General features: G+C 43.5%; 1 protein-coding gene across 3 annotated transcripts in view; it reads left to right on the forward strand.

The window, feature by feature from the left end:
- The first annotated feature begins 882 nt into the window (after window positions 1–882).
- The window catches only part of cdh8 (cadherin 8), a 117,583-nt gene continuing 102,654 nt past the window's right edge, over window positions 883–15,811 (forward strand). For 2 of the 3 annotated variants that reach the window (XM_075470998.1, XM_075471130.1), the window contains exons 1-2: window positions 883–1,160; window positions 2,999–3,540. In XM_075470998.1, coding sequence (XP_075327113.1) covers window positions 3,283–3,540 — 258 coding nt within the window. In that variant the 5' untranslated portion in view covers window positions 883–1,160; window positions 2,999–3,282. The remainder of the gene's footprint in view (window positions 1,161–2,998; window positions 3,541–15,811) is intronic. The other variant, XM_075471060.1, reaches the window with a different exon arrangement.

A 15,811-nucleotide genomic window follows, 5' to 3' on the forward strand; every position in this document is an offset into this window, starting at 1 on the left:
GTGCTGAGGCCCAATCACATCTTGTGCTCTCACACAAAGTCTTTTGAGCACTAAATATGCATTCCGAATACACTAAAGCAGCAAGATGAGGTGATGTGAACTAGATGCTACTGGAACACAGTGGTGCCAGAATGGATTAACAAAAAAGTCATATTTGTCAGGAAGCGGTGTTTTGCTGTTGCCTTAAAAGCGGCATCTCCACATCAGGCCTGCTCCACTGCTGCCAAGCAGCCACACAAACACTAGAGGGCTCCCTCCGTGGACAGCAGCACGGGCCCCCTCTGCTGTCATTCATTCACTCTACCGCACTCACACGTTTAGATCTAGCTACGCAGTGATGAGCATAACCTGTCCAGTAACTGTCTTAATAGGCCATGTGTATCACTTCCCACTCTGTTAGAGTTATAACAGCCAGAATTATTTTCCCGTCCATTTGAAGACGAGGATTTCCTCTCAAGCGTCTTGACCGCAAATAAATCAAACCATAGATATTAAGAGATCCTGGATAGTAGGCTATAGCTCTTGGCTTTTCTTTCTACCAACGGGCCACACCGCGTGTCTCCATCTGTCCATTGGTTAACCCTATCAAATGACTGTAAATGGGCAGCCTCGGCTCAGTTTCACTGGCCGTCTGGTCTGCTTCATTTTCACAATTAACCGAGAGAAGTGAGAGGGGACCCCCCCCCCCAAAAAAAAAAAAAAGAGTTTGGGAAAAAATACAGTAGAGGTAGAATTCTGTGATGAGAACATTTCACCTGCACTCACCATTTAAAGATCAGCTGTAAGCGGCGATGTGAGACGATAACCTTTGTGAGTTTGAGCCAGGGTAGAACAGCATGCATTCATTTGTGCGCCTGTTGACCCGACTCCTCATCAACCCAATGAGCGCAGTGGAGGGAGGCTCTCTCTTCACCACCGTGCATCTCTCTTCCATCTCCTCCTCACTTTTCCAGTCAGCCAGCAAGCCTGTCGGAGCTCTTAACTACAAGCCTAACACTGTCACTCCGCGCAGGAAGGATTTTCTAGCCTCTCGATTCTTCGCCTTTTCGCTTTTTTTCCCCTCCGCCTCGAACGAAACCCAATGGAGTTGTTGGCTTATTTTGAGGTGAGAAAAGAACGATGAAATAATGCAGCAGCGGAAAAGGATCCGAGTCTCACGAGTAAGTACAGCCCGACACCATATATAAACCTAACAGGTAGGCTATTAAGAATAATGCATGTGCGGTTGAACAGGACTTCTCGTCTCTCTACATCTCGGAGTGCGACTTAGGCTACCTTTACTTAACATTTTTTTTTTCAAATTCACCTTTACCCCTGCCTCTGTCGCGGTACAGGTCGGTCATATGCATGCGGTTTATTTCCTGTAAATTGGACTGTTTGTGTGCTCTTGCCACCACAATTGCTGCGCAAAGACGGTCTGATTCGAGACAGACAAAGGGTAAAACTTCAGAGAGGGCGAATGTAGTTAGTGAGTGTCGGAGCCGCCGTGTATCTCAGATGCATTAAAGGCAAGTAGGAGCCTAAAAAACTTTCTGCATTTGAGTTTTGTTTTTTAGATTCCTAAAATTTTTGGGGGAAAAAGATCAATTGCTCTTGCATGTGGCTTGCCGACCTTGGACAGCTCCTCCGCTGCCGGAACTCCGTTTGCGGCTGAGCTGTCATCACCGGGAGCTGTCCATCCTCCCGTGGTGCTGAAACACTCGTTTTTTGTTTGTTTTTTTGTTGTTGTTTAGTTTTTTTTTGTTATATTTTATATTGGGTATAATTATATGTAATATAATGATCTTTTATTGCCCTTTCTTTATTTTTTTCCGTCTGCTTTTCATAGACGTGCTCTTACATTTTTTAGTCTTCAGGTCACATCAGCTGTGGACTGTCCATGCCTTATTATACTGCGGCTGACATCAGGTGTTATTTGTTACTTCTTATCGTCCTTGGAAATGCAATGCAGTAACCGTGCGGCATATGACCACACTGCTTGTAGTTAAACTTACCTGAAGTAGCAGTGACACTGCTGGAAGCCAGCCTTTCGGTGCTCTGGTAACATGTCCACCCGCATCAGTCTGAGCTGGAGACAACTCAAAGCCAACGCTTTGTGTCTGCTTTCCATCTCCTCCTGTAGTAAACTGCAAATAAGACTGAGCTGGAAAAGGGTTCCACACAACCTTAACTGTCTCTGATTAAAGGGCAAAATTTATATTAGACTGCACTCTCAACTTCAAATGTTCAAAAAGGGTTATTTTGCAGGATCTAATGGTTTATTTGATATCAGATTTTGTTTTATAATGAAAAACAAACTTTGTGTGCATGTTTATTAGAAAACAGCAGCTCATGTGCAACTTCACATTTTGATTCAGTGAGTAAACATGCCTTGAAATAACTCAGCAATGATCTCGTTCGGATTACTTTGATATCAGCGAGCTGCAGCACTGTTGACACGGTTCACCTGCAGACAGACTACCTCCCTAAACCTGGCACTACTGCATGCATGCGTGGATGTCTGAGGATTGTGACTGGAGTCTGTGACACTCAACCTGACATGCATTGTTATAACATTATTCACAAGGAACATGTGATTTCACAAAATCTTTCTGGGATAATCCCCTGAACAACAGATTAAAGCAAAGCAATCTGATATTGTGGACTGAATTGCCTCAGAGTACAGGCATTCCCATTTGTTGTTCAGTTGTAGCAGAATAATGTGGAAACAATATTGGGATAAAGGTTCATGGCAGCTACAGATGGGTCATTTGTAATGATGAAGCGACATGTTGATTTTCCTTGTTTTTTGTTGTTTTAAAGATCCATCTTTCATCTAGCTTCGCTTCCTGCAGAAACATATTTGTCTCCTTTCTCATTCTGCCTGTCACATCTGACTTGTTCAAATGTTTATTTGACTCTACATTGTTATTCCTACCCCCCATCTTTCCTCCCCAGATCCTGCCAACTCCTCACAAGACTAAGAGACAACTAACAAACTGTGATTGCTTCCTTTTAGGTCTCCCCCTCGGAATAACGCCAAATGGATGCCGTGCTGCGAGCCTCACCCCCCTCACCAACTGTTATGGAGGCATGCCAAGCCATGCAAGTGACCTTTATCGCACCATGAATGCAAGCTCCACCGTTCAAAGAGGACACAAGTAACCTTTTCTTGTTATCTAAGAAGGAGCTGTTGATCTGAAGAGAGGTGGGGAGGGGGGAGAAGAGACAGAGGGAGAAGAGTAGTCTCCTAAAACAAACAAACAAACAAACAAACAAACAAGCCGAACACACAACGACAGGATGCCAAAGCGGTCCGAGGAGATGCTCATGGATCTGTGGATGTCCTTGCTGCTGGTGTGGATTACTAGTGTTCCCTCCGTCTCTATGATTCCCATCACAGGCCAGTCCAGAAGTACACAAACTGGTGGGTCCGCAGTGGTGGCGAGCGGTCTTGGCGAAGGACAAAGATTACTGAGCCGCGCCAAGAGAGGATGGGTTTGGAATCAAATGTTTGTGCTGGAGGAATTTTCTGGACCTGATCCAATTCTAGTTGGCAGGGTGAGTGTTGTGATTGTCAGCATTATATTATGCTCGCTTATCGTGTGGAAACATTAATTCGGCCACTGAATGCTCCCTTCATTTTTTCTTTCTTTTTTTTGTTCTTCCCATGGGCGATGGAAGGGTTCTGGTTGTCGAGGGGAAACAGAGATATGGCGGACGGGAGAGAAAGGACGGGGGGGTCGCAAAATGCTTTCGAAATAATTAAACTCCCATCAAGTAATAGTGGCACATTTTTAGCTTTAGCTTTTGCATTTGGACACCCTTGAAAGAAGCAGATTTTTTAGTATTAACCACAGTTTTCTACAAAGAGAACAGCATCTCAACAATGCTGCCTTCCCTTTTTTTCCTTTTCTTACTTCACCCTCCCTTTTTGCTCTCTAATAGCACGTACACACACATTGTACTTGCCATACACAAAATAGGTATGGTCATATTTTCCATGGCAGCTCTGCAATGAGCAGAACAGCAAAGCTTATCCTGCAGCTCGAGGCCACCTGCTCCCTGGCCTGTGTGGAAGTGTCAGGCAGGTTTCAGGGGAGTGGAAGGCTGCTGGTCAGCCCGGCCAAAGCAGCTTGTTCACAGCTCATTGCTGGGATTCACCTGGGGAGAGTCAGCCTGGCAGCCACGCTCGCATCCCTCCCTTAGAATATCATCCAGCCACTCTGGCATGGAAAGGCACGCAGGCCATCAAGCATAATATTTGATCTTGTTTGGTAATAGCTTTTGCAAACAGTTTATCGGCACCTAATATTTGATAATTGCTATTCCTTTGTTGTTTATGAAATATTCCCAAAGAATTTAAATGTTTTCATTCAACCCCTCAGGCATGGCAGCTGGCAAACAAGTTTATTTATTTTTTTATCGCACTAGAAAAATAAGTCACTCAAGTCCAAGTAAATACTTTAAATGTCACTTCCCCCAGTTTCACTTGATTTTATTTTTCTTCCAACCTGATCATTGTCATTTGGCTGCATATATTACACATTTGCTATCATGCGGGATTTGCACCTGTGTTTTCTGAATATTGCACTCAAACAAAAATGCTGTTAGGTGATGCATTAATTTTCCAGGCGAGTCAATTAGGCATCCTCTGCAGGATTCGACAATGGCTGCTCATCAGGAAGCTGGAAGAAACAAACACTCTCAGGGGCCACAGTGTCCACATGTGAGTTTGAGATTTTTTGATTGCAGCTGTGAGATGCTGAACATCGCAGATTTGACGTATCACCTGGCAAAGTGTCATGTAATCCTGTTTTGGAACAAAAAATGGGAAAAGGAGAAAGAAAGAAAGAAAGAAAGAAAGAAAGAAAGAAAACAATATGTGATTAACAAAGCTGTGGTTCCAATCCCAAACGCTTCCATTAAGGAGTCGCTGCCTCTGGTCAGAGTGGGAACTGTCGACAAGAGATCTGGTGGCACCAAATCACGTTAAGATGGAGCTTGTGAAGGATGTGTTCCCTCAGGGCCTTTGTTAGTGCAGTGGAAATTTGACTTTAGGACAGGTTAGTCACAGGTGTGAGCAACATCTTCCAGTTGAAGGACGGTGCAAAGACTGGGCGTGGGGGACGGGGGACCGCGGCTTGCCTTTTTGCAAAGCGATGATGATGGCTTGCGTTCACTGCAAGGTTAAGTGCTCATGAGTATGCCTGGCAGAGCCAAGATAAGTTACACCAAGATGGCATTGCACCAGTTCAACACTATAAATCTGTCTCCCCTCTCAGTTCCTCTGTCTCCTTTTCTTCCCCTTTTCTCTGTGTTTCTCACGCTTAATTAAAAAATGAATCAAATGGGTGGGAGGTGTGATTCAAATGGGTCATACAGCTCTCTGAGTATTTTTTGCACAATTTTCCCTACAGCGTGTGAGGCTTCCTGTGTCTGAGGGTAGCGGGCCCATTATCAAGGAAGTCCAGGCCAAGGTTGGACTCCTTCCATCTCATCGTTTTTTATTACCGGTGCACTCCGAGCTTTAATTATAGTCGCATCCCCAATCTTTGTCTGCGACAGGACTCCCCTCAACTGCACCGACAATGAGAAGGAGAGTAAGAGACGATGTTGGTGAGAAAGATGGTACCATCGATTTATTTTTATTTTTTATTACGGTGTGTTATCCGCGGCGCGCTCCCTCCCTCTCTCTCTTCCTCTCTCTCCCTCTCTCTCTCTCTCTCTCGCTCTCTCTCTCTCTCTCTCTCAGGGCGATTAGCATAAAGGTAGTGAAGGAGGGGGAGAAGGGCGAGGTGGAGGCGGAGGTGTGGAAGAGCGAGAAGGACGGCCACAAGGCGTGACAGCCCCCCCCCCTCTTTGCCTTTCGCTGTTCTTCTTCAGCGCATCCTTTCTTGACATTGTGATTCAGCGCGCGGCGTGTTCGTCAGCCCCCGTCAGTCCTGTTGGCGTCGGGGAGGCAGACATGCAGTACCTGTTAAAGTGAAGCAGGGGAGACAGCTGTGAAAGCTTGTTGCTCGGCTGTAGCTTAAAAACCTACACAGTGCTGGAAAAGGATTTTAGGATTACTCATCATGAGCCACGGATGGTTCAGAAATATCCTGTCATTAACAGGAATAGGTAAACGCGTAGAGGTAGAGATAGACTATGACCGTTCATATGGACAGAGCTTAATTCTAAATACAAGCAGGAGGTACTAATGCTAAATGGGTAAGTGTAAACCTTTGGAAGGCAGGGATAGAGGGTCATGCAGCTACTGACTTACCTCCACGAAAAAAGAATTGCTTTGTTTTTTTCCATAAAAACTGTATTCTGGAGTTATGTAGAAGATGCTCTTTCACTTTGGTCGGAGTCTTTTCCAAACTGTCAGCCATATTTTCCCATAATTTCGCCTCTTCAGTCAAAGATACTTCAATTATTAATCCGTACAACAAAGCAACTCAATTACTTAGAACAAAAGACAAGCAGTGAACAAATTGCCGTGTTTGCGCCAGATATCCGGATTTGTTTTCTTTGTAGTGAGAAGCAGATTGATGGCAGCTTCAGTTGGAATCTCTAACAGTCTCAGCCATGACGTCTTTGCACCCCATAACTTCCACTCCTTTAACATATGGTCATATATAATTGCTAATGATGGATTTCACTGCTGGAATGTACTGCAGATGTGGTAAACTGACTGATCCTTTATCCCATTGTCCAACTCTTTCATCCACCACAGCAATGTGTGTTTTTGAACAAAGAGAATTGATAATCAACTATTAATATTCATCCATTTAGACTGAACTGCAAGATTGCAAGGACTGACAGTCATACAGACGGAACCAAAAAAAACACATCGCTTTGATTACTGATTCAGCAAAGAAAACGGATATGTCTGTAAGAAAAAAAAAAGGCTTTGTCTTTCCAAATGGATGCTCTTGGGGAAGGAAACACAAGATTTATTCTTTTAAACAAGCTGTTTGACAGGATTCTGAACAAGAGTGGCATCAGAGTGGTGGTGTAAGGGATGTCTGCTGGAAGTAGGCTTGCAGGAAATAAAGATGACATTATTTAGCAGTTTTCACCCCAACATCAGAAGCCTCTTTTTTAGAACTGTGATGTGATCTCATGACAGAAAGTGTAATACTTTCTCCAGATCGCAAAATGCTGTATCACAATGAATTCCCCAAAATAGTACAGTTCCCATGTTTTTTTAAAACATTTTTTTTTACTCTTGCTAGCAAAAGTAACTTATAACTTATAAAGTAGCTTTTTTACTTTACTTTTTTGCTCTTATCCATTCGTGGTTAGTGTGGGTTAGAAGTTATCTACATGGTTATGGTTGAAAATACATTGCTTGTGTTTGAAAAGTACAATTTTTTACAGGTTACACATTAAAATACTCATTGATTAAGGTTTTTGCTACATCAGGCTAATGTTTCTCTATAAACTAGTAGCCTGGTGATGCAATGCCATCTCACAATTTGTAACTTTATATTGTGTAAAACTGGGCTTAAAAATGACTTGTTTGAAATATTTTTTTCCCATTAAGTGTGTTTGTGTATATGTATTTATTGTGTTGTGTGTCTCACACAGTGAAAAATTGCATGGCTCATATGAGGAAATATTTATTGCTTTTTTTCTGTTTACCACTCTGGTTGGGAACTTATATATATGCGTATATCTATGTATATGTATGGAGATAATATCATAAAATATTCATATTTATATTTGGGATTGTTTTCCATGTCTAATTCAAACCTTTTTGATGCTTTGTTGCTCACCACACTTTGGACTGCCAGTAAAAGATGTGGGACAAGAGCTGATGTGAGCTGCTTCTGCTCATCTGGATTGCCCCTCTCTGTCTCTGTCCTCCACCCCCGCCTCCTTCTTTTTCTCTTTCTGTGTGTGACGGGGTGATTATGGAGAGAGCGACTCTTGAGCCCAAGTAAGCCTGCCCCGGGGCCTGATGGGGTGTGGTGCCGTGACATTGTTAAATTTTCTCCGAGTGTTTGGCGTCGGCAGTGTGAGGCGGAGAGGCAATGCTGAGGTGAGACTGAGCTCTGAATGAAGCTTGGGACTCCCTGGTCCTGCTGCTGCTGGTTTACAACAGATCAAAAGATTGATCGGGCTTCTTGACTTGAGTGTTGCCGATTTGGCTCATGACGAGTGCCGATCCCCCACCTCTCTCTCTGCATTTACCTCGTCTCCCCCGAGGTTGAGCCAGTATCTGGCTCTACCTTTGATTGATGGATGAGGAGTGGGAGTAAATGAGAATAATAGCCAAATTATTGCCCGTGATTGATAGCCATTATGACACGTAAATTACAAGCATTGGCTCTGATATAATACATTTCTGAAACACAGCCCAAATTAGACACAGGTCCCGGTGCCACATTGAGAGGGTTGAATCAAAAAGCTGTTATTAAATCCAGGAAAAGAAAACCCATCAGTGTTTGTTGGACTTCATTCCATTTCCATTTGGTTTCTCACACCCACAACAGCTCCTGAAATACAAGTCTATAATCTCTTTTCAAGCAACACCACACAGATCTGTATTGAGCGCCAGTCTTGCAGCAGCTCCTCTTTCTCTCAGCCCTTAGATCTCCATCCCCACCTCATGTGTAATTTAGAAGAAAAAAAATCAACAAAAAAAAAACATGCTCCTTTTCCACCCTCCCCTCTCCGGCTCTGTTACCACACTTCTCCTCTTTCTCCCGGGCTCACCTGTATACTATATCACTAATGCCAGCAGGGCCATTATATCAATGGGCCATGGTCACAGTCTCCCTCTTCCTTTCCAATCTCTCTCTGTGTCTGTCCCTCCTGGTCTGTAATAAAACACTGGGCACAACGATGGCTCTGATAGAGCTGTGGGATCACATTAGTGCTGCCCTTGAAGAGCTTGACAGGTTGTCTATGGCTTTGTATTGTCGTCCTGGTTCCCATTAACAAGCTGAGTGTATGTATGTGCGCGTGTGTGTCTGTGTGTGTGTGTGTTGCTCGGCAGTCCATTCGCAATGTGGAGACAGACTGAGATGAGATGAGCGGACACAGGCCTGGATGGAGTATATTTAGACACGAGGGTTATGTGTGCAACAGTAAATACAGTGTGTCCGAGAGGCTTTATAGCTGGTGTATCTTTGCAAACATTTGCCGAAGTGTCAGTGTGGTCGTGTTTATCCTCCCCAAACTCCAAACTGCACATGTGCTGCGAGCAGAAACTGCAGGCTGAAATCTGTGGCACTTCAAATTTACAGGTGACCTCATCCTCGCTGGCATTATTACTTTTCCCATATGCCTATATTGATATAGCTTGTATCTTAAAATGTTATTGCAAAGTATTTTCATTCTTATCTTATATGCCTGTCTATGATGATTTAGTTGATGTGCTGTAGTGTTTATTTGCATTGTACTTTTTGGCAGATGTGCCGTTGCTAAAATATCCCTCACCCCACCTCTTTATGTCTTTTAAAGCACCCCCACACTTATAACCATGAAGCTCATGCACCTAGCAACTGCTGCGCATTAAATTGCAGACTGCATTTTCTCCGTGCGTATCATAAGGGAGCTGAAATCATGTTTCAGCTCAGTGTATCATAAGGAGGCACATGACGCGTCTCGTCCGCGCTCCCCTGCCAGTTCTCCTGTGTACATGCATCAGCTGCAATAATAATTTAACAGGAAAGCACATCCATTCACACGGTTTCAGAGTCCCTGAGCAAAATAACAAGCTTGCTGCTATCACTCACATCTGTGGCTCGGCGTGATTAAATCCATGTCATACAGTGAGTAGCTCATGCGGGGGCCACTTTTCCAAGCTTCTACATCGCTGCTAATTCGCAGCAAATGGCCCCTTTATGGTTTTTACCCAGGACTGCGTCGCCACGATTAGCACGCTCCCATGTCAGCGTTTGTCGGTCAGCTGCGTCTAACTCTTCCAAGCTGAAATCGAGAGAATTCCCGGCCTCTCATTAAGGCTAAATCTCCACCCCTGCCCTCCCTTCTCATCTCCTCCCGCCTGCCTCGCTCTCCGTGGCTCACCGGGCTTGGCCTGTGCTGGCTGTGCGGAGGTGGAGCACTTAGTGGGCTAAATCATCTGGCTCTCTACCTTGAACTTTGCTCTTACTAATTTATAGGAATTAAAGCAGTTCACCTCAAAGGCTTGGCTGGTGCGTTGTCTTGTCTAAATTAATCTTTTTTTCTTCTCAAAATGATGGGATTTTAGCTTTGTTTGGATTATATCTTTTTAAAGCATCAAAATATGCATTTGCAGTCGAACAGACTTAAGCCTCTTGGCTTTTGTCTTGTTCAGAGATTAGAATGATTGTTGATTTCTTAGACAAAACACCCCCCCCCATTTATAATCATATTGTAACAGTTTGAAAGCCTAAATTAAGAAAACAAGGGAGCAGAAAGATGTTGGACATTCTGCTTACTTATGAATATGGACTGTGTTTCCTTGTCACATCTCGTGCCAAGAATTAGTTACTGTAAATGAGGTTACAATTATTCAAATCTGATTATTCAAATCAAAAGATTATGATTATCTGAAACCTGCTAATTGGCCCTTGCCTCTGACATAGTTGTTGTGGTCATAAGCACAGCAGCAGCAGCAGCAGAAGTAGCTACAGATTCTTGCTTCCTGTGCCAGTGTGCTCTTGTGGGCTCGATGTTTGGCTCAACTCCCCAGGAAGCTCCTCTCCTATGGATAGATCCCAGTGTATATGTAATGCTGCAGGCGGCTGCAGGCGGCTTATCCCTGCGCCTCTGCTCCGAAACGCGTCCCATCAGCCAAACTGGGACTGCCAGAGTAATCTTGTTAAGAATGGATGTTGTTATTGTGCGACTGGATGTGCAGCATTTGGCTTCATGGTTTGCAAGGAGCACACGTGGGCTGGAGCAGGAGAGACAATGGGGAGGGAGCTTTGGATTGGTTCGGGGGGGGGGGGGGCTATTTCTGGCACTTAAAAGATGACAGTCCTTTTTTCCCTGCCTTTTTACTTTTCCTCCTCAATTCTCCCGTAGCTCCTCCTCACTCTCATGCAGTAATAGCAACACAGAGGCATCAGTAAACAATGGATGTGGCATTTACCTGGAGATCGGTGTCTTCACCTATAACCGGTATTAAAGATGATGATTATCATCACTGCTGAGTGGAATGTACAGGGTCGCTCACCTCAATCAATGCGTTGACAATAAAAAAATAAATAAAGGAGAATCAATGGCCCTGTCCTTTGCACTCTTTTCTCCCTCAATGCAAAAACTCTTAACTCTGGTGTCTGGGTGCCAACAGACTATGGCTTTGACCTTTCTCTCAAATGAATTATTTCGGTTTAATGATCCTCTCTGCAGAAAGAACAAAATGATAGCTAAAATAATAGGTATTGGGCAAGAGAGAGAACACCCTTTCATTTTTTTTTTAAACATACTCTCCAGCATTGCCTAGACTATACCTGAGAGGACACCTGTATCTCTCTAATAATACCGCTTCCATGTGTTTGTGTCTCCAAGGTGCTTGTGATATATCCATGCTGCACCTTATAAATCAACTGACTTGAAGAAATAGTACCCTGGATAACTAGCAGGTGGTGGTGATGGAAAAAAATGTGTCTCCTTGTGTGCGTGTGTGTGAAAGTGACATTTTTTTAAAATTTCTCCCTCATTCAGTGTTTGATTAAGTCTTCTTTTTTTCCATTCACGTCAAAAAAAGGGGGAGGGAAGTAGAGGGGATGGCAGTGGAGGGAGAGTGTGTGTGTGTGTGTGTGTGTGTGTGGGGGGGGGGGGGGTCTGCATTAAAAATTCAAAACGTTATAATATAAAATCCAGATGAATCATGAATGCTTAATGGGAATCAGGGCCAAGTGTAGCGGATGTTGAAATTGTTCCCAAAGAATCGTATGTGTGTCATCTGCCAGCGCCGTACGCACATCGAGGGACACGACATGTTACCTTGCCCCTCTCAGCTGCTCTCTCGATTGCAACAGAATGAGGTGTTGGGGGAGTGAATGGAAGATACCGGAAACATGTGAAAAGCTTTTAGGGGTTGGAGACCTTCTGTTGTTGGAGTCTGGCTAATTGCCTTCATCCCTTGTTGCAACTGCTTGTTGTTCTGCTTGTGGAGTGGACATGCACTGATGGTCTATCTGATGAAATATTAACAAATCTTTGCTAACCCCCACCCTCCTCTGTTGTTGTCGAATGAAAGTGCCAAGGAAATCTTCCTCTATTTTGAATTATAGAATGTTCAATTAGTATAACATTATGATTTGAGTATGATGAAAGACTCTTATCAAAGAGGTCAAATAGCAGCATTGCACAGTTAACCCCTCGAGTACTTTTATCTAAAAAAAATAAATACAAACAATGATTCTTAGCAGAACTTAGTCAAACTGAAATGTAAATTTGCTATGGGAAATTAAGCCCTGATGGTACAACTGATGTTTTTCAACTTCTTTCTTGTTTTCCAGCACAGGGTTGGTTGTACATCTGTGGAAACAGTGTTTATGCTCCCATAGCAGCGGCTCATTGATATCAGAGAGCTTGAGCTGCTCGCTGACTGGGTGTCCATGGTGACCCACTGAGTGGTAAAGGTTATATTCCATCAGTGTTGTTAAAAAAACTCCATTTCTACTTTGTCAATTTTGACTCCAATGTTCAATAACCAACTAAGCCCCTCTTTTAATTGCTATTCATGTGGAGTAATTTGATCAGTTGCACATCTCTAAAATGTGTTCCTCTGATCTAGAACAATGACTTCTCAGGGTTCTCTGAGGATTATTGGGAGCTCCATGCAGGACTGCATGCCTGCTTTTTCTCTGGCTGTATTTTACACTGCAGATAATGCTAGCCCAGGTTTCACAGAAAAATGGGATATACTCCATCCATCCGTTTCCCATACCCGCCTAATCCAACTCAGGGCCGCGGGGGGGTTGGAGTCCATTCCAGGTGTCATTGGGCGAGAGGCGGGGTACACCCTGGACATGCCGCCAGTCCATCACAGGGCCACACAGAGACAAACAACCATCCACGCTTACACTCAGTCCTATGGTCAATTCGGAGTCACCAATTGACCTAACATGCATGTTTTTGGGCAGTGGGAGGAAGCCAGATTACCCAGAGAGAATATAGAGGGAGAGCATTCTAACAGAAAGGCCCAAGCTGGGATTAAAAGCAGGAACCCTCTTGGTGGGAGGCGACGGTGCTGCCCACCACACCACCGTGCATGTGTGTGATATACTCTCAAAACAGAAAAGTATGTATTAATGCTGATGAAGATAAAATCTCATGCCTTTCAAAGTAATGTCTTCAGCAGGGCGTCTGGTTTGGCTGTACAAACGCTCTGCACACCACTGCTCCTGTCCAGTACACAGAAGGAGAAACCAGTAGCAACAAATAATAACCACAGGGGATGAAGTAAATATAAGTGTATTTTAGTGTATATCAATACATCTGAATTCCCAATAGAACTGCGCTAATTCAAAATATTTTAGTTTCTTTTTGGGTGAAATCATCTGGCTCACTACCTTTTTTCAGAGGTGTTAGAAACTGTGGCTGAAAATCAGCCCATTAAGACTACTTGCTTGCAGTGACTTGGAACTTTTCCACAATGTCACTGTGCTCCAATAAAATCCTGATTTTATAGCCGCAGGGTCGTCTGACAAAATCACCATTTAAGTAACTTAAATGCAACATCTGTGTAGTGAATTCAGCTATACTTTCATGTGCGATGATCACCCCCAGAAGAAGTTAGAAGCTAGACAAAAAATATCAAATTTAGCTATGATTGTCCCTGTGTTTCTACCAGCATGACAAAGGTCACACAGTTCAGTTTTTCCGCTTGAATGAGTAAAAGTCTGAAAGCTTTTTTTTCTAAAACTGACACAGATTTGCACAGTGGAGGTCTACCCTCTAACGTTTAAACGAAAACTTAAGCAACTCCTTATTTGGTGTTTATCCCACATTATCCAAAGCATGGGTGTCTTAAGTGTAAAAAAACACCAGCGAGTTTACTGTCTGTGTGGTCATTGGAATTAAAGCAAAATCATTTTTACTCCTCACCCACACACAATTTGTAACAATCAAGTTACATCGTATTATAATATGTCAAAATATATTCCTGCTGGAAAACACTGTCAGGGCCTTGTTTGTTTGAAATGAATGGCTACAGAAATGAATTCATAGATAATATGCAATATTGATTTTTCGTTCAAATTCCCTATCTTAAAAAATGTTATCAAATGTAAAGGCTTTCTGATGTAACACAAATAATGCTTCTCCTGCTCAGGGTCACAGGGGGCTCGGAGCCCGCCCCAGAATGCACTGGGCAAGAGGCAGCAGATTGGCACCTTCACAGGCTGCCAATCTATCACAGTTGAACGCACACCCATACGCACAAACACGTACTACAGATTCATACTTAGAGGCAATTTAGAATTGCCAGTTCATGCAACCTATGTGGGTGGAAACTGGAGCATCTTTTATTTCTACATCTTATTTTTACTTAAATACTTCTTTTGGCTTTGTTTATGTTTATGTCAAGATATTGGGAGGGGAAAAAAAGCTAAAATCTAATAAAACCTTGAACACTTTTCTGATTGATGATATTTAGTCCAATGAATTGAACTGAAAAAAACCACAAAACTCAGCTTTGCCGACTATATCATCTCCTGCCGAAATGACAAGTTCCCAGCAGTGAAAACAAGAGGCCTAAAGACTCTTTAAAACAAATGAGGTGCTGTGTCTTGGCGGGAAACTCCCTCTAAGTCTCAAGAGATGACGCTCCTCGCTTCTAAAAGGAACTCTGCCAAATGGCTCAGTGCCCTTTTATGTTACTTCTTGTACTTTATCTGCATCATGAAACCACGTTAGCTGATGAAGACAAGCAGCAGCTGTGGTGAGGCAGCAATATTCTAATGGCTCCACAGATCTTTCTTTGGTTTGCCATCGAGGGGGAGGAATGATCTGGGCCAACCTCAAACCCACTGTAGCCTCCATCTGGATGGAAGAAGTCACACAGGTCCTCATTTCCCTCCATCTCAATCTGCGCGGGGCTCTCAGTGTTTACAGAAGCCGGCACCTGCTTGAACCACCACTTGCCAAAGATGTGGTGTGTTTGTCGGCGTCTCTCTTCACACAGCGACACGCCGGGCCGTAAACACAGATGCACATGCAAACGCACGCCGTCTACGTGCCTCTTTGAGTGGACAGATAAGGAAACATGACATTATCTTTTTGTTCTGTTTGTCACCATTGCACGCACACTGACACACATGCAGGGCATGCACGTCCTCAGCATGTGTACATTCAAAATGCTAATGCCATCTCTGTCTTGACGACCTTTTCTCTTTTGTTGATGTCCGGCGTTTTTATAAATACCGTGCTGATATCCGGGGATGTGTAATTACTGCACTGCAGCAACACTCTGCCTCTTTATTAGTTTTCTGACAATGGCCATACCCTCGTCAAAATTGAGGGTTGTGTGTGTTTGTGCATTTTAGTGTGTGAGAGGCTATTCTGTTGTTCGGTCTGCACAGTTTAATCCTAGAGAACATTAACAGTCCTCATGCTGCTAGTCACACAAATCTGATGGAGACAAAGGTATGTACGTATCAATATATACGTCAGTTTAGCTCAACAATAGCAGTAACATCCATAATATCCCATTTTTTTTATGCAGTTATTCATCTGCAGGAGCTTGTTAGAAACAATCTCCAGGGATTCATAAATGGATCATATCCAGTCGGACACACAGATGAAAATAGGATGAAGGGATTTAACTGCTGTATTACTCCAACAAATACCACATCAGATCAAGTTAGGATTGGGATCAGGTGTCTTCAGCTGGATT

Source organism: Odontesthes bonariensis, chromosome 1 (genome assembly GCF_027942865.1).
Source record: "Odontesthes bonariensis isolate fOdoBon6 chromosome 1, fOdoBon6.hap1, whole genome shotgun sequence".
Taxonomy (NCBI): Eukaryota; Metazoa; Chordata; class Actinopteri; order Atheriniformes; family Atherinopsidae; genus Odontesthes; species Odontesthes bonariensis.